Genomic DNA, 22,476 nt, shown 5'->3' with positions numbered 1-22,476 from the left:
TGTACTACAGCTGATCTGTTGGTGTTTGAACTTTTAGTTTGTATTTCTTTATAGCTCATTTGTTTAGAACTTGCCATTTTAGTTTTGTCATTCTTTTAGTTAATTTATCTCATTATTTGAACACTTTCAATTAGTGTCTCTTTTTGTTTATTGTTCCTGTTAGCTTCAGGTTTTTCTCCTTTCATTTATGGTGTTGCTGTGTCTTTACTTTCTTGCCTTTCTCGGCTCTCAGCTTAGATGTTTTTTGGTCCTCTCTTTGTCTGCCATTCTGCTCTCCTTCCCACCTGTTTTCCATTTCCTAATTTCCTCTGGCTGCGCTCTCCCAGCTGTCCCCACTCACCTGTGATTAAGTCACGGACGCCTCTTCTTCTGTATTTAAGCTCTTCCTTCTGCATTGCTCCTCACTGGCTTCTTCCTTGATTCTCAGTAATCTACTCTTCATTAACCTCTGGTATCTATCTATTCTGGCACTTTTTGCTGCTGACCAGTTTTCTTTTGTAAATTTAACCACTAACCATGCATTCAATGAGGATCTGGTTGTCTTGTCTACCTTAAACTATAGCATAAAATGAAAATAGCATTCACTAGTAGGTTTAGAATATTTGTTTAGTGCTGCAGGATCTAACATATCCTTACTGGTATAGTGATCTGCTCCTTGTAGATAATTGTAGGCATAGTTGAAAGATGACCTTCAGTGCTCACTGTTCAGATTTTTAATGAGGTGTGGTCTGGCTGCAAATCTTCCCAAACTGTTTGGGGAAACAATAGATGTACTGAAAGCTTGGTGGAACTTCTGAGGTGTTATGGACATTGGCTCAAACCATTGGAGGATGAGGCTTCGCTTTCCAGGATCTGTGTGTTTGTACCTTCTTAAATAGTTATGATTATCAAATAGTTTCCATACTCATAAGTATAAGGACCATAGCAGCACAGCCAAGTTTCTATCTTCACAAAATAGAATTGGAGATCAGAGCTGAACTTCTATAAAATGACTGGTGTACTAGTACCTGATTATAGCGCCAATAATTGCCCTATTATGGAAAATTACCAATCAAAGCCAACCCATGATTTAGCTGTAATTCCCAAATGGGCTGAAAATAAGTGGGAATCCCCCAAAAGGAGGGCTGGGGTCAGGAAGGCCTGGAGGTGTCTGCATCACATCAGGGAAGCCAAGCTTCCCTACTTATCAAATAAATTTAATCAACAGAGAGCACAGTGAGCCATCCAGGATAATCACTTATTGCATTACTGGCCTTTTAACTTGGACAAGATTCTGACTTTTGTGTGTGGGGTGGGGAGGAAAAGCACAAGCTCAACAAAATCTGTAATGAATAAAGGTAATTAACCAAACGGATGCATCGGGAGCAGCTTGCACAGTGCTGATGAGTTGATTCTACAGAGCTCAGCTGCAAACTTTATCTAAAAGCCCTCTGAAACACAAACAGCAGACTGACTGTGTGTTTAGTTGCTCTCTGTCTGGGGTAGTGACCTGATGAAGTAGTTATCACTAATTTCAGTAAATAGCTGGGTAACAGCTTAATTATGAACAGCTTGAAAGAAAACAGGGCAAAGGAACCAGTGCTGTGGTATCACCAGTCTGACTAGAGACTCTCTGATATACATGTGATTAACTTTAATAATCAAGATATCTTGTCCCAAGAACATATTTCAGCAAAGCAGTGGCTGGAAGATGGTTAGGAAGAGGGGAATATTTCTGCTCTAAGTAAATCTAAACATATAGATAAGAGAGTTTGTAAAAGTGATTTAAAGTGGGATTTAAAAAAAAAAAAACTCCCTTCAGTTCCATATAACCCACTTACCATATGAGCCTCAGTTAAGGGTAATGAAGGAGTAAACTACTGACTTCCTCCAGTCTGGACATCAGGTTTTCCTGCACAAGAAAAACCGGGATCACAGATTTTAATCACAGACATGTCTCAGCTAGGGGCCTGTTATGGTGGGTGGGCTGCACGTCTTGTTTCTACATCTGTTATTAACTCCATCCACTGTGTGGGTGAGCACATGCTAATTATGAGCTTGCACCAAATAATAGAGATCAAATTTACTGAAAGGTTTGTTGAGTGATTACACATTAGGTTTAAAACCAGTCCTTTATCATCTTTGCATGTATCAAACTAATTGCCATCATAACATGTTTCTACCACAGTTTTACATAATATCTATTTTTATGCACATTTTAACAAAAATTCTGCCAGTCTGAAACTAAAGCATAAAGAATTTAGTGATGCTTTAAAAGCTTTAGCACAATGCCATATTGGTGTCTTTGAACAGATTTACATTATTTTAGCTCCCTTTAATACTGGCTGGTATACCTTTTGAATTTTTTTAAAATCATTCTCTGGCTTTGTTACTTGACATTTGCTGGTGTGTAACGAAGCTGTCTTCCATGGGATGCTTTAGAAGTAAATTCATACCCTCCTGGAGAAACTTTCCTTCACCATTTTGATTTGACAGCCTTCCATTTAGTCTAGTCATATTTCTGTTTGATCAGGAGTGATTATCACTTGCGTGTGAGTCGAATGATCTGTAAAAGCATCAGAATCTAAATAAATTGGAAAACTGTGTTTTCCAACGCTTTCAGAAAATACTAGACATTCATCATACTATTATTTTGACTGTTTATTTACATACTTCATGAAAATACATAACTACTAAGAAAGCTAAACCTATACCAATTTGCTAAGCACATGGGCTTTATGGGTAAAAAGTGGAAATACAAAGTGACAATGGGTACAAAATTGAAGAATCGACTTAAATCAGCATTTATGTGGCATAGTGGCTTAGCAACTCTCCAGTTCAAATTTGGTGTAGTAAAGCTATGAATATCCTCAAAAGTTAAAGAGCTTCTTTGCTATAAAGCTATCTTTGGTACATTGAAAACACTGGTGTACAGATATGCATTAGCTCCCACCCACTAATTTACATTTGAACAGTCCCAACTTTACGAAGTCCAACTTGTCTAATTTCATCAGCTGCCGTGGACGAGGCATTTAATTTTCTCTGCTCATAACGTGAGACTCCAGGGAGCCAGGAGGACCTGCCCTTCACTGATGACTGATTGGACATTTTGTGACAGCCATGACAGTCCCTCCTCCCCAAATACTCTGAGGCAATAAAGCCGAGGAGGTGAGAGCGTGTCGCCGACCTGACCCGCAGTGTGAACCCTCCCAACAGCGTGTCAGAGGTGACCTTCTGTGGGGTTCAAGGGCCAAGCTCCTAAAAACAATAACATCAAACTCGTAACAACCCACACACACACACACACACACGCCTCCGAGCAACCTGATGCCCATCTGGAAACGCACTCAAAAGCGCAAGCGAGAAGAGATGTTCTGTTGAGATAAACTATAAAAGCAAAGTGAATCAGAATGCTTAACATCATATTCCTGTGATTTAACTAAATATTTAACCTTGAGATGTTGACAGACAGCCTAATCTGCAGGATCCTTGAGGCTTGATGAAGAGGGCTGAAGGATCCTCTGAGGGTTATCAAGCCCCATCTGCCTGATTCCCACTCACTCCGGCTTTGTGCTCATTACGTCCTGCTTTTAGTAGTAATTCTGCCGGAAAGGAATCAGAAAACGTTGTTAGCAATTTCAAACTGTTCCTTGTCTATAATGTCACTGAGAATATATTATGAAGGATTTCTATGGAAAATTGTGTGAACTAGATGGCAACAGTGCATCACTGCAGTCCTTTGTGTGGTTTGAGCACCAAGCGGCCTTTAAAAAAAATCATTTCAAATTACTTGATGGCATCACAAACTTCTGAAGTCGGGGTAAATTTCTACTGCTAAAGCATTTTGGTCTACAAATGTTTCCCTACATAACGGACTTGAGATCGGCTGTATAAGAAGTGTGTTTTCCAAAAATTAGGAATCATGAATTTATCAGAAGGCAAACAGTAAAAGTTCATAAAGAAGGCCAATGAAAATGCACAGCTATAATCCTCTGATATAACTTACAGTATCTACTTTTATACGTAACCATTAAATACTGAGACTCCTTTTATAAGTCAGCTGTGTCTTTGTAATAGATGCTCATTAATGATTTGATTTTCACACATCATTAACACAATATTGTTTATATGGCAGTCATTAGAAAGTAAAGTAACTGTATGACGCTTTAGGGACTTTTGTTTTTAGAAAATGATCTCCTAAGAATTCATGTCTGGAGGAATATACATTTTTACAAATATGAAATAAGATTTTTTTTTTAAGAGAAAGGCATTTCTTCACCTCTCAAACTGGAGTGTAGAAAGAAGGCAGGAGAGGCAATACAGTATTTAGCATCTTTGTGTGCAGTCCTCACAACAGCTTTGATTCTCGTGATAAAAGCGGAGTCTTTTTTCCACGCTCCGTTTGCCGCCAACCACCCGCTGTAAGTGCTGCTCGCTTTAATGTTTCTGAGAAAGCAATTACTACCGTCAGACACCGAAAATGACTTAAACTGAGGAAAAACAAAACTGAGATGGAAGGATTTTTGGAGTAATCTTGGCAACAAATGGGAATTTCTAACCTTCACCTATCATAGTTACATGGTTTTAACGTTGTAAGTCATTACCTGTTTTCTTTTGTTGTTTGATAAGTTGCACGATAAGATTTGTATTTTAAACGAAAAACAACAAGTGTTCACGCCACTTTAAATGGTATTTGTGAAATACTAAGGTACTATTCCAACCCATACCATTGTTTGGTATACTATGCAACATGAAACTATAAAATAGTATATGCTATGCCATGTTCGGCTACACTACAACATGCTATGCTATATTGTAGTATACTATATACTGTACCACACATAAAACAGTCCTGCTTCTCCAAAAACTTTGGATGTTTTCTGCACGTCATTAAAAGTAAATCAACTGTATGCAGCCCTCTTCTTTAATTCATAAAACATAAACATAACCATCTTCTATGCAAGCTTGTGTCTTGTAGGGCCTGGGGGATTAGGATGCCAGTCCATTATAGAGGAGCACAGAGACAGAAAACAGACATTCATGCTTGCACACTTCAGTAAACTTCATATTTTAATTCTTCTGAGGGGAAGATACATTTAAAGGGTATGGAGCTTTAGCAGACATTCTTACCCACCTGAAACTATCATCTAATACAGTAAAGTTAGTGGTATTGTGTTTTCACACTTATGAGATGTGATTTAATTTGATAAAATACATTTTCTGTGTTTAAAAAAAAAGGGGGGGGGGGAATCTATTTACCTTGCCTAAATGATAATACGTGCATTCAATTTGTACAAAAATAAGGGCTTTAAACATCTTTTCACAGTACAGAGAGATAGCACTAAGAGCAGACAACAATGCATCGGCAATCATGGCAATCCCAAACAGCGGGGCCATTAGCCAAGTGTGCGAGATGTTCTGGAGGAAGTAACACTGCTGTGATTATTCGCTGATGTCTCACACCTTTCCACCAAACCTGTTTACTGCTCAGCATTGTTCCCCAAAGACACGACAATGGCCACTATCTGTTCACTGGAGTGCCGGACATCTGTGAGAGAAAGAAATGCTCGCTTTCCCTCCACCACTTCATTTGTTGCCAAGCTGGGAACACATAAAGCACTGTTCTTTAGTTCTGCTGCTGCTCTGAAGTCAATAGACTCTCCTTGTTTATAGACTCATCACTTAATTGTGGTCATTCTCCGCTGTTTACTTGTGATGATTGCAGCTGTCAGGCCAGTGGAGAGAGAACACTCACTTCTAGGCACTTCCAAGGGTTATAAAGGTTATCGCTATGTTATTTCAAATTGTTATTGTTTTCCAGTTGAGGTAAATGAACAAAGGGATGCTTAACACTGTTACAAATGCGCCAAATAAATTAGCTTAAATTCACAACAGGACTTTCCTCGTGATGTTGTTTTTGAGTGGCTTTCTGAGGTATGATAGCCTCAAACAAAGCTACTCTAGCATGAGTGGAATGTATGCTAGCATTGCTCAGTGTGATGCAGATTTAGAAGTGTATGTGCCGAAGTAGCTCTGTGATTACTTGGCATCTTCTCCTTAGGGGTGCTGTCTGTTTTGGAGGGTGTTGATTAGAAACTAGCTCCCAATTTGCAATTCAGGAAGATGCTATTCTCACTTTGGTATGCATGTGTTGTAGCTGTGTTACAGTGGGAAGGATTGTTGGAAATGATCTTCCACTTTAGGACAAGTCGTTTTTTGTTGTTGTGGTTGTTTTTACCTATCCTTTAGAGTTTCAGCTTCCACCTTTCCTGTACTGTATGCCTCTCCGGTGATTTTGGAAATGAAATGCCACAATATAGATAGATGTTGCTTCTGCTTTTTTGTCACATTTATGTGTTGCAGATCATTAAACACATTTTAATATCAGACAAATGAGGTTTGGGTGAATACTCAATCTGTTTCTTAATGGTTTAATAAGAAAAGATCACAAAGTAACAGGTCAGCATTTCCAGATATAGAGCAGATGTCAGGGATTCTCACAGTGCTGCCTGCAGACAAAGCAGGTGTATAATGACATATTCAGCTCCAAATTACAGTTGCACTTTATATCGTTCAATTACATCCAAAATTTCAGAAAGTGACCAGATTTAAAATGTAGCTGTTACCTGACCCTCCTCCACTGTAGAATGCTGTTTAATGCAGTCAGGCACTTTGCAGTATTACAATCACTGGATCGTATTGGAGGAGGCGTTTGGCCCCGGCCCTTGGTCTCAGTTTAGCCGTCTGTGCTAAAGAGGCTGCATGCTCCCACAATAACACCGCTGACGTCACTGGCCAACATCGGACTTGTGATGCCTTCAGGCTCGAATGTCAGGCTCGGAATTTGGACTACATGTATATTTAGCTTTAAATGAATAGAACTGACAAAATCAGACAAGTGGATTGTTTTTTTGATCTGCAGTTGGGGAAACAAACGAAACCCATAATAATGAAAGGATAAAAGAATAAGCAAATCTTCTCTCGGGAATCATCTGTGAAACACAAGTTAATGTTTAAAGTTCACTGCACATTGGTTTAAATATTGTTAGTTTAAGTTGACACTTTGATACATATTTTCAATTTCCCAGGAAGACTTTGGTAAAAATATAAACTGTGTCCTGGAATTGCTTATATATATATATATATATATCATGGAGCAATACATTAATCATTAAAGTATCTGTCAATCAGAAACAACGCATGAGGAGTGTTGTTGTGAAGTGAAGCACCTTTATTAAAGTTGAGTTTGTCCACGTTTAAGCTATAATATTTTCAGTTTAAATATAATTCATGAGTTTATGCATCAGTAACATGATTTCCGCTAATAACAAAGGACTAGAGAACTTTTCTGATCCAAACAAACAAGAGGAAGTTTCTTCAACTTCACCTTTGCTTTATAGGTTTTACTGCATGTTGCATCATTGCACAATCAGTCTGGAAGGCAGAAAGATGACAGCTGGTAGTTTTCTCAGTCATTTCAGTAAACATCTGCAAGAAAACATGCTGGGGAACATGCATTCTTTTGACCATGGAAATTTCTGTCAGAGCGACTGTGTAAACATTACAGGGACGTCAATAGATCCCCTTTAGGTTGTTACATTTGTTTAAAACAATGATCAATAATTATCACTGCATGAGAAATATAAAAAAAAACCTACACTAAAGCATTGCCAGCTGGCTTGAAACAGTTTGAGGTGAAAATGTGTGACCCTTTACTAAGATTTTCTGTTGACATGATATAATAAGATGACATTGTTTTAGGGACAAACACTACACTGCACCTCATCAATTAGTTACAAGTTTTATGAGATCCATGGCCCTCATGCTGTTGTTTGAAAGACAAATAAGAACAATCCCACTGAGCTGAAACCACATTTTAGGGATTTACTGTGGATATTTGATAATAAAAGCTCAGGAACGATGTATCAATCCATTTCACACTTGTCAAACATATAACCACCCAAAATGCTGACCTTTTGCAAATCACACACAGTTATAACGGAATAAAATTTCCACTTCATTTGTTACAGTTTGATATGGAAATGTGTCATCTTTGACAGTTTTTTTCTTTAAGTTGTCAGCTTTGCTGCGTTGTCATTTTTTGGTCTTTTTATATCTTGTTATTCAGTTCTCATCTCATTTAATTTATTTTCTAGTCATTTCTTCCTCTTGCGTTACTTTTTACCTTTCTGTTTTCTCTGCTATCACACTTTAGTAACTCAGTATAAGAAACTTGGTTACGCCCAATGAAAGAATTAATTAATTTATTTAGCCAGTTAGTGATTTATCGTTTTAAACAGTTTTTAAGTTATTTACTGAATCTGCAGATTTACCTTCTGTAATCCACTGATAAAATTCTAAGCCTTTACATAGACTATATTTTTCTGTCTCTGATTTTTATCTTGTTTATGTCTTTGTGGAAAAAGAAACCATTGCAACATGAATTCCTTCTTTCTCACAGATCACAGAAAAACTATTGGTGTAGTTAAATTAAATTTGTTCGTCTGTACATTTTTTTTTTAGATTTTGTTGGTTTAATAACTAACACAGTTGCTTCAGGAATGGACCTCAGCATTTTCCTTTCTATATTTGAGGTTTTTGATTTTACACCATGGAACTAGACTTTCTACTTTGGAGCAGGTCAATGATGGCAACATCAAAATGGATAAGAAAAAGCCAAAATGAAGGCCACTGACGCTCAAAAATCATCCAATGTGGCTGATTCGAGATAATTATGCTGAGGCCAAAATTCCTCCAGTCACCTTACAGAGTTATTGCCAGTGTTGCAAATGCTACACTGCACCTCATGATTTTAATAGTTTTTTAAAATTATTAATATTAAACTGCTTGATGATCCACACACTGGAAGGTGACAAAAAGCAACAACTGGACAAATGTATTGGGGGGGACATATATTCTTTTCTGCACACAAAAAAACTCTGGACAAATTTTCAATTTTACATTTAAACTCAATGATTTTCATTGGTTACTGTGCTCCAGTCTTTGTGGAATCAGTAAAAGGTAAATTAAGTAAAATTCAGGTGCATTTTCTAGAAAAAGACGGGGAAATTGTTACATTTTGAAAACTATTTATTACTGTAAGTCTTTATTTAAATTACGTATTTTCTCTACTTACTTGTTTAACATTTTGATATCCAATTAAACTTTAGCCACTCTCTAATGATTATTTAAACCGTGGTGACTAGTTTGTGCGGACACGTCAGTGCGATTTCCGACAGTCCGAGAACGCAGCCGGCAGAAAACTGCGAGAGAATCAGTGATTGAAGAGAGAGCAGAGCGGCGGTAGCGACGACGGCCATCTTAGAGCTACCGTGGTAACCGACACTCATCTCCTGGATTTTATTTTTTCTGTTCACTATAAACGCTCCAGCCTGACTGACGAGGACCGAAGAAGGCTGTGTTTGACTTCCCCGCGGCTGAACTCCAAGTCAGGATGCGGTTCCGAGGGAATAAACAATTTGCATCCGCAGTCGGACTGGTCCTCGGACTATTATGCGCGGTGGAGGCAGCTAAAGGTAACTAAGCTGGGATTTATCTGAGCCCGTTGCGTCTCTGTGTGTCTTGTGTCTGTGTGAGCCTCCGGCAGGCTCGCTTCTGCTTGGGGCTGGAGGCTGGCGGCTCTCCGGAGCCTTCTGGTTCCGTTCGGGAGCCGTGAAGGTGAACTTGCGGAGGTATAGCCGGGCTGATGCCCTGCGACAGACTGGCGACCTGTCCAGGGTGTACCCCGCCTCTCGCCTGCAACGTAGCTGGAGATAGGCACCAGCAACCCTCCCGACCCCATTAGGGACAAAGGGAGAACAGAAAATGGATGGATGGATGGATAGCCGGGCTGACGGATGCCCGACCACTAACCTGCTCAGGGATGGTGGGTCCAGCGGATGAATGTGGCCGGTGGCAAGTGCATCCCGCGATAATAATAAACCAACACAAACTCCAACACCAGTAACGTTCATTATTATCAGTTTGTGACATTTAATCTTAAATCTAATCAAATAAAGTAAAACGTACAAGACGACCCCTTTATGTCATCTCCATCTATTTCTATTTTTGGGTTGCTTCGTTCTCTCTTTTTTTAAAATGAAGAATAAAACAAGCCTCACCCTCTCTGCAGAGTTTATAAATTATTATTCCCTTTTTGCAGGTACTGCATGTACTCCGCTTAATTTTTGTATGTATATATATCTATATCTATAGATAGATAAAAAAAACAAACAGAGTTCTTATTTTATTTGCAGCATTCATTTAGTATGATTGGGTTGTGGTCCCATCGCGATGGGTGTTGTTGGGTCCGCTACGCACTGCAGATCTTATTCACATGTCCTTGTTTTTGTCTGTGGATGTAAATATTTATGAGCTGAGGAGCTCCAGCAGAAAGATCTGCGCCTACTTATGAGCAGAAACTGTACAAAGTCGAAGTGCTGCTGCTCCCTTCTTTTGCAGCATGTCTTTATTTGCTGCAGGGAGGTCCTCCGCCCTCCTCCCTCCTTTTCCTCCCTGCTCCTCCCTTTTCAGAGATAAACCCCCCTCTCCACCTCCACCGCATGAATTTATAGACTGTTTTTATCCTTAAACTCAAGGCACTGGATCTCCAGAGCGAGCTCCCTGATCCGGGGTGTGTGAGAGGCAGGTGTTAGTCACTGGACGTTATCAGCAAGCCTGGGCAGCTACCATGCCAGCTATCCATTGTTGGGGCTTAAAATATTGTGGGAAAACTTGATTGTGCAAATTTGGAAATTGGGTGTGAACTGGAGGAAATGATCCCTGAAAGGAAGGCTGTTCAATCAAGAGACATAAGGAGCTTCCTTTTATTTATTTCTTTTTTTAAAAAACATGCACGTATGTTTGAGCATATTTGCAAAGCACCATTATCTATGATTCAATGTTGATTATATTATTTGATCTCCCTTTCTTGGGCTTCCATAATTCAGAGTGATGTCAGCCCGCCCGGGGAATACCGTCTTGTTTTACAAGTTTCATATCTTGTACTTAGTTGGACTTTGAATTCAGGTCAACTCTGGGAAGGGAAGATTTAAATACAAATAATATTTTCTGTAATTTATCATTTCTTTTTAAGAAAGCGAGACCAATCGATTGAAATCAGATTTAGTGCGAAAAAAATCTTAGGATTTTATTTTTAAGCCATGTTAGGGCCACCATACTGCCTGTGACAACCACAGCGAAACAATGGTAGATATGTTTTACATGTGTTTCAAAGCACCTTTGGAACCAATTATCAGATTGATTTCCAGTCGCATTTAACCCCAATTTTACTCTGTGCTGGAGAAATGTGTTGTGCGGTTGAACCGGTTATGACAGCAAATTAAATTCTCGCTGTTATGTGATTAACCTGTTCATTATCCTGCCAAATTTCTTCAGCCGCAAATCCATTGTTCAAGCTAATGATACTTTTCATAGAGTCACCAAGTTCATGAACAATTTGGAATGGAGTTGATCATTTGTAGTCTGGTTAAATAACCTAAAAAACCCCTAGTGAAGCAGAGAATAATGTTTGAATTTATAGATTTTACTTCTTATCTCGACATCTAATAGATAAAATTCAGAACCTTATGAAATGTGAGGTACATTTACATTAATTTACAATCAAATAATGTGTTTCATCTGCGATTAGCCATGTTAAAACTTGTGGTTTTGTCCTACTTTTTTCATTTTGGGTTTATTACTGACAGAAGATGATAAATCTGCCTTCACTTCCACTGGTCTTCTTACTGTGAATGTCAGGTTGGAAAAAGATCGTTGGTTCATAGAGTAATGAAATAATGTGTATTTTCATTACAGACTCATGAATTAAACGTGACCACACAGCGTGCTGCTGACACTTTACGCCTCGTGAAGAAAATACCAAACTGAATGGCTAAACTCAAAGGTAGCCATTAAGGGAGTGCTTTATCCATGCCTATTTAACGTTTTTTTTTCTTCCAGTTTCCATGTGAAACGGCTGAGAATGCTCAGCAGTAACTTCATTCCCTTTGTCATCCATCAAAAGGCCAAGAACACCGGCAAATACTTAGTGCTGTGCAAAACGTGCCAGCATCCCAGTTTGTGTGTACAAAGTGCACCTGCTGCCTTCCCCTGCTCTTATCAGAAAAGAAAACCTGTGGAGGGCTTATTTTTTTATTAACCAAAGGTTACCTGCCTATTTTGTGCGCCGCCTCGTAACTTGTTGTCCGTCTATTTTTTTTAATTATTATTATTACCAGCCATCTGGCAGCGAGATGAAGAAGCCAAAAACTCCCGAGGGTTTGTTTCCCTTGTGGTTCTTGGTCTTGAAAGCTTGTTAAGAAGTGATTGGATGCCAACTCTATATGAAACAGATTGAGCTAAAGGTTCAGTTCACATGTTTTGGTAAACATCAGAGTTTGTATTTAGAGTGTATGAATCATTTCACCGCTGTCAAGAAAATGTCAGAGTGCAAATGAATTTGTCTCATGCTGTGCTGGTCAAAGTGTTCAAACTACCGTTCACTTCTCCACCAGAGACACTTCTGGTCATTAAAGTGCTTCTTCCTTGTTTTCCAGATGTCACCCATGTCATTTATTTCTTTTTCTGTACCCACGAGCAGCTGCTAGGTTTGTCCACTATGTTCTCGACTCAAACGTTAGGTCTGCTGCAATGCCTGAGCTACTTCTGTGCAAACAATCGGACAAAGGGAACACTGGCTGCTGGGAAGTTTCGTGGCTCATTCATCACTGAATTAAGTTAATTCCAGTCAAACAAATCGGATGCCCTGCTTTGTGAGGCGTTAACATATGGGTTCTCCTCACATGGCTGAAGCTTATTAAAAACTCAAGTCAGATGCTTTAGTTTTCTTTCCAAGCCTCAACAAGTGGGGTTTATTTAATCTTTATTGAATTCATTAATAAAACTAAGTGTACTTCACTGCTTTATCAAAAATCGGCCAATGTTCCTTTCTTTGGTTTCTTTGACATTTGGCACGTTGAAGATTGAAAAAAATACCTTTCAAATTAAGTGCTTCAGCACACCCTACAATTTTTGGTTTTCATGTACTTTCGGAAACTTTGTTTTATTTCAGTAAAAAAAAAATTAAATAAAGGTTTTGAAAATGCAAACAATATAAATTTTTTCCCCAGAGATCGTACTCTAAAGAAAACCATAAATAACCGTCGGCCATATAAAACTGGATCGGTGGTTCTCTGTAGATCACAATAAAGCTGAACCTTAATATTTCATTTATGTATACTATGGTTTCCCCCAATGTATTATAAGCCTGGCGGGCCACGAGGCTTTACTTGTGCCCCCACCAGGCTTAGCATTGCCTATTTATTTACATTTTTTTAAAATGTTTGCATTTTTAAGACTTTATGGTTGGTGTTCAGATATTAATCTTCCAATAACACGGGTGACATTTTCAAATTAACTGTCAACTTTAAACATTTTTTTATCTCAAAAACACGACGGGCTGCTGGATGAATGATTTTCAAGCCCCTAACCACCGGACTTAGCAAGTTTTCTGAGGGAAACCTTGTTTAACTTTTACCAATCCTTTTATACACTAAACTAACCCTTACCCTAAATCAGCTGGAAAATCCCAGAAACAAATGATACATATACATATATTTTTAAAAAAAACTCCACAGACCTGAACAACCCCCTCAGAAGTGAAGGGAGCTCAGGTTTCTTATGTGTTGCAGAAAGCCGTCACTTAAGCCCCGTTTAAGCCTCGAAGCTATTGCTGATCTGTAAGTCATCGTTCCGTGTTGTGGCGATTAGAAATTGCATGAATACACACGACTGACAATGGCCGCATTGTTCGCTCCTCTCATGCCACTCCAATGACAATGTTGTGAGCTGTTATTCTGTATCAGTTTACATACTTGTTTTTCCTCTAAAATGACAATGTTAAATGTCAAGAGGATAATGGTTAAAGGGTTAGGCTATCTCCCTGAAGAACAGGTCTGCTAACATTAATATAAGCCAAATGAGGGAAATTGTAGTTTTTAAGAAAGGCATCATCGACACAAACTTAAACTTACTTAGGAAATTTGAAATATTTTGAAGCAGTGGGAATAATCAATGCTTTTTTTGTAATTAGATCTTATTAAATACATCAATGCAGTGGAATCATTTTATTTTACTTTAATAACAGCCCGTGTCTATGTTGCATTTCTAGCAAAAACACACTCTTTGCAAAACTCAACCATCTCAGGAGGTTGGGGTGGGGGCGAAGTCAAATGGAGTTCAGCAAGAAAACTGCACACAAAGCTGAATAACAGGTTTAAACTCAAGACCTTTTTCTGTGCGTTTTTGATGAAGCCTTTAGCAAAAATAATTGTATTTAAGAGAATGATAAAATGGTGCTGAGGATAACTGATAGAACGACCGCCTAGTAGGTTGTAGCTACATTCAAATGAAATTAAAGGATCTTTGGTTGTTTCAACAAGACCCTGTTAAATTTAGATGTATGTTTGTTCTGAATTTTATCCCAAATTGTGCTTGAAAAGTAGGACATGAATGTGTCACATAAATTTGGTTGAAAGCTGGTAAAAACAATCATTGTTTCCCCTTTTTTAAAATTTGCTCTGAATAGCAGTTTATTTACCAGCAAACACTGTGCTTCACATGTCAGGCCTAACATGTTTTCCAGCAGCGTTTTCTCTCAGTGAAAGGCTTCCAGGGCTGGACTCTTGACTGAGCAGCGTGCAACAGTGTGGTCACTGTTTGAGAGATCACAACTCAAGCCCCTCAAGAATGTGCGTATTAGATAATCCCCCAAGTGCTAAGATGCAGAGGCATTTTGATTTGCTAATTTGCCTGTGAGGGTCTGAGACCGCTGGACTCTTATTATTTGGGTCGGCGGTGACTTTCCGCTGGTTGGTGCCTTTACGAGCTGAATGGAGGCGGTGAACTGTTATGAAAGGGTCATTTAGTTGTGAATATTAAGTTGGCCAGATTACTAGGAAGTTGTCAGTCACCAAGAAAAGCAGAATGCCTTAAGCTTATTGCCTACTTATGCTTGTTGTGGGAAAACATCAATGTGGAGGTGAAAAGTTTGGGGTGACTGATTTTTAATTTCAATGACATGAAAATATTTTAAAGCAGACATTTTGCTTTTTTTTTGGTAAATTCTTGCACGTAAAATTTAATTTCTAACTCAAGAATAAATAATGATATGTACATGTAAATTTTCCAGTACAAGTCTGGAATTTGATTTCAGTATTTTTCAGGTCTGGATAAGTATGGAAAAATAAAATGTGAATGGAAGAACAATTATATTTCCACACTTTATTCATGATTCCATTGTGTAAATCTTCTTTCCTTCTTTCTTTCCTGCTTTTCTTCCTTTCTTCCTTCTTCTGTTCTTACCTTCCTTTGTTCCTTTATTCATCCCTTTGGTCCTTCCTTCCTTGAGTCATATGTGGTGTCCTTCCTTCCTTCCTTCCTTGAGTCATCCCTTTGAGAAGATCTTTAAGAAGTTGTGTGTCATTTTTACATGTCTGTAAGTTATGTTATTTTTCTGTGAGTGAACAGTAACCAAATTCCCGATTGTACATCTTCTCTGTATGATTACCTTTCTCCCTGGAGTCCCGTTGTTTCCAGGGGAAAGAAAAGAGCCACAGCAGAGCTATTCACACTGGGGCGTATCACATCCACATTCAGGTTCCATGGGAAACAGGTAACCAGAGATCACGTCGTCTGCTGCAGGGCCGCTACCCTCCAGCAGCAGTATAGAGCTTCATCGTCTCACTCTTCCTCACTGCTGCTGTCGTGCAGCTCACACAGAGAGCTGGTTGAGTTACGTTTAACTCAACCAGCTCTCTGCATCGTTTCCAAAGCCCCCCCCCGCCATCCATCAGCCCCCCTCTTCAGAAGAGCTCTGCGGTCATCCAGGGCGTGCTCGCGCCGTTGGGCGGCTGTGATTGCACAGAGGACAAACAAATGCCGTTGCCTGGCAGGGGAACTGAGAAGCTTTCCTGTCTGAGTTGTATGTTTTGGGAGTGTGGGCCCCTGAGGCCCCAGACCTTCCTTTATGGCTTCTTGGGCCTCTGAGAACAGTCCCAGGTCTGTGATGGAAGCGCCTTGCGACGGTGAACTCAGGAACCTGCAAGACAAACGGAGACGTGTGCTCGCCGTTTGTTACCGAGTGCAGATTGTTCATTGATTATTCCTGGTCCACTTCTCGGCATAATTGTAGTTTTTCAGTAACTCAGATTTGCATGCACTGCATACCTTCACCTTTTTGGCTGCGGTGCCTATTCGTCTTTGCTGACTTAAAAAAGGCCTAGAGCTGTATTTGACAATGCCAAAAGGCAATGCGCTGTTTTTTCTTGAAAGTACAGTTGTTTGCTAAAGCCTTTCTACTGGTTATCAGTGTTCTTGAATACATAGAATATTTTTTTTACTTTTTATTTTGCAGCAAAAATGTCCCAGACTCTCTCGGGTGCAGCACTTCAAAGTCTGGCATTTCTGTCTGAGCACAGATAAACCCTCCCTCTTGAGTGTGCTGCTCCAGCTAATAAGACAAGTATGAACAACCAGGCAACAGACGGGCTTTATTTAGCCTCAAACGAAGAGACTGCCGGTCTACTCCAGAGAGCGTGCTGCCTTCAGTCAAGAATTTATAATTCTTTGTATTTATTAGCAATGCAGGTGATCAAACATTTACTTAAAAAAAACACTGAAACTGATGCAAGCTATTCAGTAGGCTAGTTATTGTTTCCTTTTTTAGGTAACTGTAGGGACACAAATTCTTCTATAGAGAAATATACCCAGTTGTAATATGCTTCTTTAGCACACCAATCACAAACTGCACACACATTTTCAAACTTATTGAAATTTATTGATACTTTAATTGGATAGCCAGTGGAGAAAATAATAAAACTAACATCTTTGACGAAATGGACGATTGGAATTTACTTTAACAATAAATCAACATTTTTATCATGATAACAAATTTATCACAATAAATGATGAACAATACAATAAATGCCCATCCCTACTATAGAAAACGTTGTAAAATTATTCACACTCCTTTCAATGTTGGTATTTTTTCCCTTCATTTTTTTTATCCTGTGCTTCTAATTGAGATTAATCACCATCCTGACCCTGCTGGTGAAACATGGTGGTGGCAGCTTCATCTTGCAGCGATGCTCTTCCCCAACAGGTCAGGCTTTGCTGATTTCTATGAGTGTCTTTTTTTTAATTATAGTTTAAGATCGAACTAAATCTGTTATGATAATATAACAGATTTAGTTATGTTATCATGGACAAATATTTAGTCCATCCCCCTACCAAATCATTGTCTCAATCCTAATATGTTTTGCGTTCTGGCTTTACTTGTGATGCGATCAGAGAAGATGATTTTCCGGCTGCTGCCATAACACTGGTGCTTGATTTATGAAGCGGAGCTCCACACCGCAGCGCGGCCGCAACACGTGACTGCACCATCATTATTACACAACAAGCCCTTTGAGGTTTGCTTGTATTATAAACCCTCATCTGATAATCGCAGGCCGCTGCTACAATGTGCTTTGTTATTCCTCCTGAGCAAACAGCAGCCTGTGGCCAGACGTATATGATGTATTTCCTTAATCAGGACGGGTATTCGGGGCTCGTGCGGCTAATGGATCTGTGAAAAACCTTTGGCAAATGCTCCAGATAAAGCCACGGTTAATTGTCTCTTAGGGAAACAGTCTTAGATTTTCTGCCACATGTTATCAGAGCTGCAGTTGCTGTTTAATGATTTCTTTTTCCTCCATGTCACAGAGACGCGCTGTCTGGAACAGCGATGTGGTGGCGGACTATTGAATCTCAGGATTACCAAGAGCTATTGTGTCTCTCCCGTTCTCCCAGGAAGTGTTTCACACGGTTTATAGGTCAAATTGTATAGGTCGGGGTTCAGTGTTTGTGTCCATGTGAATGTTTGTTACATTACTTCATTCACTGGGTTTGCCAAACCTAGCAGTTGTACTTGTTTTGTTTTTTTTAATAGTATTAAAGAAAATGTCATAGTTTTAAACAGCTTTTTAAAGTTAGTCTCATACCAACATAGAAAAACAGCCTTTTATTAGCGTAATAAAATCGAACTGCTGCCAAGTATTTTCTTTTTAAATGTTTCTTATTTAGATGTGAAGAATGCAGAATGCTTTTGAAGCTCTCAGGAAAATCTATAATGTTGTGTCAGGAAAAGTAAAGACTATTGAAATGGAGATGTGCTGAAGATTTAGATGAATGTTCTTTCAGACAAAAATAAAGCGCCAAGATTTGCAGCGTTGTGATTGCAACAACCATCATAACTGCATTTTTATTACTTTGGCCTCATTTAGTTGTATTTCCCAGCTGAAATGTTTTGTCATTTATTCTGAGAAATAATTAGAGCTGCAATAGTAAGACTTCAGTACTTACAAACTAATTTGTGTGCAATTTGCATTAATTCAGTCAGTTAGTCTTTGAATCCTTATATAGCCCCTTCTTAACATTCACGTAGATCAAGATGCTTCACACAATCAAACTCTAGCAAAGTTGCATAATATATGCAGATTTACTTATTTATGGTTGGACTTGGAAGTAATTAATCGTACTGTGAAAAGCCAGCTCAGGATATTTTTCTCATTAGACCTTTTAAAGAAAAGTTTCAGTAATCGGTAATTAAATCCAATAAACATTGATGCCAGTTGAACAAATTGCACTCAAGGTTTGCTTATAGAGACGATCATTTCTGACATAAAGGGATTACAGTGGACTGCTGGTATATGGAGAGGTCTGGGATCTGCAAATACTTGAGACATTTGCTCTTTTATGAGAGCAAGGACCCTGTCCAGGTGTGCAGAGCGGATCTGTAGGTGGTTTGGAACTACTGGTCAAAAGCAACCACTTTATCCTGCTGTTTATCCATACGTCTTCTCTCCAAAACATTTTTGGCCTCCAAAATGTAATGTTTATTATTTTCCTGTGCTTTCATATGCTTGTTCTATTATGAAACTGCATCTCTCCACATGTGCACAATAAAACCTTGGCAGGGGGCTCTACTGTTTTGTTTACCGGTTCTTGTTCGACCTTTGGAGAGAATGAAGTGGCATTCCTTCATAGGATTAAATGTTATTGGCTTTGTTTGCTGTAACAGGATTGCATAGGACTCTGTTGCTGGGCTCAGTGGATGCTCAGCAGTCCACCATCTGTGCTCATACAGTCACAGCTTGAGATGTGAATTTTAATTCTCTTCAAGTTTTTATACTTTTCTAGTATGTACGATGTACTGGTGTACTGGTTCAATGTTTTGGTAAATTCACCTTACCTGGATGTGTGGATATCAGAGATGTTTCTCCTCTCTGACCCACAGAGTGCAAGCTTAAGCTTTTCTATTGCAGAGTAATACTTTGCCTCTTATATTTCAGTAGTTTCCTAATCTTTACTTATCTGCTATTAAGGAGAATGAGGCTTTTTCTGAATGTTACTTACCTTTAACGCTTATTCAACAGAATTGCCTTGCAGGCATTGTTCACTTTGTTTATATCCACAAAGTGTTTTGTGGTAAATATAACTACAGCAGACTCTCAGGCTAACACGTTTTACTCATATTTTACTTTAATATATTCCCTAAAAGCAGGATCTTCATACACAATGTTTGGCACCTAAAGTAAGTTGAACATGGAGCAGAGGAAAAAATAAATACCAAACCACTTATTAAATAGTCCTTTTATTTGTTGGCTGTCTCTGCTTTAATTTTTCAACATTTACCCTTTTAATTATTCCTGAACTGAAAATTGATGGCATGACCTGATGACAGAAATCAGAAATAAATGTTGATTTTAGCACACATTAAATAAAAGAAGTAGAGCGCAACAGGTTTGTTTCTACTGGGGATGGACCGATCATCTCGTATCATCTAGTTTTGTTTTTTTTTTTGTTTGTTTTCACGGATACCAAATTTCTTTTATAGCACTAAAACACATGTAAACCAATTTCTGTAAACTTTGTTTCAATACAATATTTAAATATAATAAGCATTCATCATAAAATAAATAATGTGTTGTAGATTTTTTGAAAGTGGTAGTAGTTTTAAAGCAAGCAGAAAATTAGAGAGTTATATTATTGCTATTTATGAATCTTAATCTGTCCCTAAATTCCCAAAATTACAACATTAATCTGTCTGTCTGTCCGTCCATTTATTACAGCTTGTCTGTTCAGGCTCCATCCATCATTGGGTGTCATCAAATTAAAGAATAGTTCTTTAAACAGAAAGTTTTCAGTTTGGTGCATTTTTGAAGAACTTAACACATTCCAGGATTTCCATCAATTATCAGTAGTCTAAATTTTCAGATTTTGCTGATGACGGTATGATTGAGTTGCATTGAGTTTTTAAGTTTAATTTCTGAGTGTGGAAAACCTCTAATTGAAATTTAATTCCCTCCCAGAGTGCATTGCTTCAAAACCACTTCCTCTAATCTTACTCCTTTATGACTCCTAATGATTTCCCTCCTTGTACAACTATTCTCTCCCCTTTTTCTTGCATACAATAACATAAATAGATTTAAATGAACCAGATTAATGTGTTGCATCTTTGTTTTTATGTGTGAGCAGAAATAACACAAATAAACGTTATCTCTCTCTAGTGGAGGCTTGCAGGGAGGGGGGATGAAGCCGTCTTGTCAAAGGGGCTTTGTTGGTAATTTCACAACGATGACTTTCATGCTTTAAAAGAAATGTTATGCAATTCTTGCTGCATGCGTACGAATCAGACAGATTTGAATTTCACCAGCAATGCACAGCGACATTGTAGCAGAGCTTTTGAATTTGCCATTGGTTGTGTGGGTTTGCCTCTTTTGTTTTCACGCTGACACTTGCTTGCATTCTTCCACAGTTTGCCATCTGTGAATGTATCTGGACCGACTCTTGTTTCAGTGGATCTGGGCTGCCAATCTGGGTCGCCATTGTTGGGAGCAAGTCACGTGTGTCAGGCTTTTCGCTTGTCTTGCAGGGCAAACTTGATGGTCTTTGAGTTTCCCTTATTTAGGAGCCTTTCTTCAAAATATGTCTGTCCATCCATCCGTCATACTGCAAGTCCTGCTTATCTTGTTTTTTCCCCCTCTGTATCAGATTGAAATACTTTACTAAAATACCTAGTAACACTCTTTACAATCAGTCCTGGTTCACCGAACCTTAGCGATGACAGCCATGACACGAGCGGCTCTTGGTCGAGCAACAGGTCCACATGTGACCCAGCTCAGAGTAACTGTGACTCTGTGGAAGCTAAAGCTGATTATTGCGGCAGTCTGTCCCGGCGGCCCGCCTAAAGAGATCCACTTCACTTCAGGTCACGAGTCACTTAGCGAAGCCATTTATTGGGCTTGGTCATTTCCAAATCACTCGTAAGCACATCGAGGTTTTCATATCGAGCGCTGCTTTTGGAGGATGGGATTTAACCGGGCATGCCGAAAAATAAAGTCATATCATTTTGGTTTGACTGATAGAGTCTTTCAGAAGTCTTTCTTTTGCATAGTTTGTCCATGTTAGTCACAAATATTTGTTGCAGGAGTTTTAATTTTATGATGTATAAAAACATGTTGTAATAAAGATACTTGCTGGTGGCAGTAGCTGTAAAAAACACTTTCCTTCACTGAGGCCTTCATAATACTATTTAACTGTCAATTGTAGATGTTGCATATCTATTCAAGTAGGTTGTAATTACTTTTTACTGATTGTGCAATCAGCGATGATTACTCAACATTATGTGATGATACACCAGCAGCCGATCCAAGTATTGCAGAAGAATATTTAATCTTGTCTTTAAACATGTGCATCCTTTGCATTTTTGATGTTAGACTCCAGCATTTTAAGTTTCAAGCATTTTAAGTATGAAACTTAAAAAGCTATTTGATCTTGCAGAGTATTTGTTTTAGTTAGTTTAATGCTAAAAAAAAAAAGAGAAAACGCCAAATTCAACTTTTGTGCTAGCAGAATGGGGATAACAAATGTCTGGGTTTTTAATGCAGACATTTTAAATCTCTGCATTAAAAAATGTTAATGCAGACATTTTTTTATATGTCTGCATTAACTCATACATGTATAAGTTTAATGTTTCACACTCCCAAAAGCAAAAGGCTTGAGTTAATTTGTTTAGTCTGACAGCCTCAGTAAGCTGGTTATTTGACCTGCTGCTTTGTTTCTGCTAATAAATGTCTGATAAAACTCAAAAGATATAATAATTAATGTTTAAATGTTCTGGGACAAATCTTTACAGCTTGTTTATTTTTGTTCTACAGACAAAACCGGTATTTGAAACGAGGCTTTCAGTAGCTTGCTTTGATTCTTCAAAAAACAAACGGAAAAAATCTATAATGGGGGGGGAAAAAAACATTATGATGATTGATGTGCCACTCATTTATTAAAGTGGCACATCAATAGTTTAATTGTGATTTTCCTAAAAATTGTGAATTTAAAAAAGAGAATCATTTAAAAAGAGTGCCTTGCAATGGGACCTTGAAAACACATTTCATTATG

At 38.5% G+C, this 22,476-nt stretch overlaps 1 protein-coding gene across 4 annotated transcripts in view; it reads left to right on the top strand.

The window, feature by feature from the left end:
- The first annotated feature begins 9,249 nt into the window (after positions 1-9,249).
- Positions 9,250-22,476, top strand: part of clstn1 (calsyntenin 1) — a 35,791-nt gene continuing 22,564 nt past the window's right edge. For all 4 annotated transcript variants that reach the window (XM_028025370.1, XM_028025354.1, XM_028025360.1 and 1 more), the window contains exon 1: positions 9,250-9,515. In XM_028025370.1, coding sequence (XP_027881171.1) covers positions 9,434-9,515 — 82 coding nt within the window. In that variant the 5' untranslated portion in view covers positions 9,250-9,433. The remainder of the gene's footprint in view (positions 9,516-22,476) is intronic.

Source organism: Xiphophorus couchianus, chromosome 1, assembly GCF_001444195.1.
Source record: "Xiphophorus couchianus chromosome 1, X_couchianus-1.0, whole genome shotgun sequence".
Classification (NCBI taxonomy): Eukaryota; Metazoa; Chordata; class Actinopteri; order Cyprinodontiformes; family Poeciliidae; genus Xiphophorus; species Xiphophorus couchianus.
This window is presented reverse-complemented; position numbering and strand designations above follow the sequence as displayed.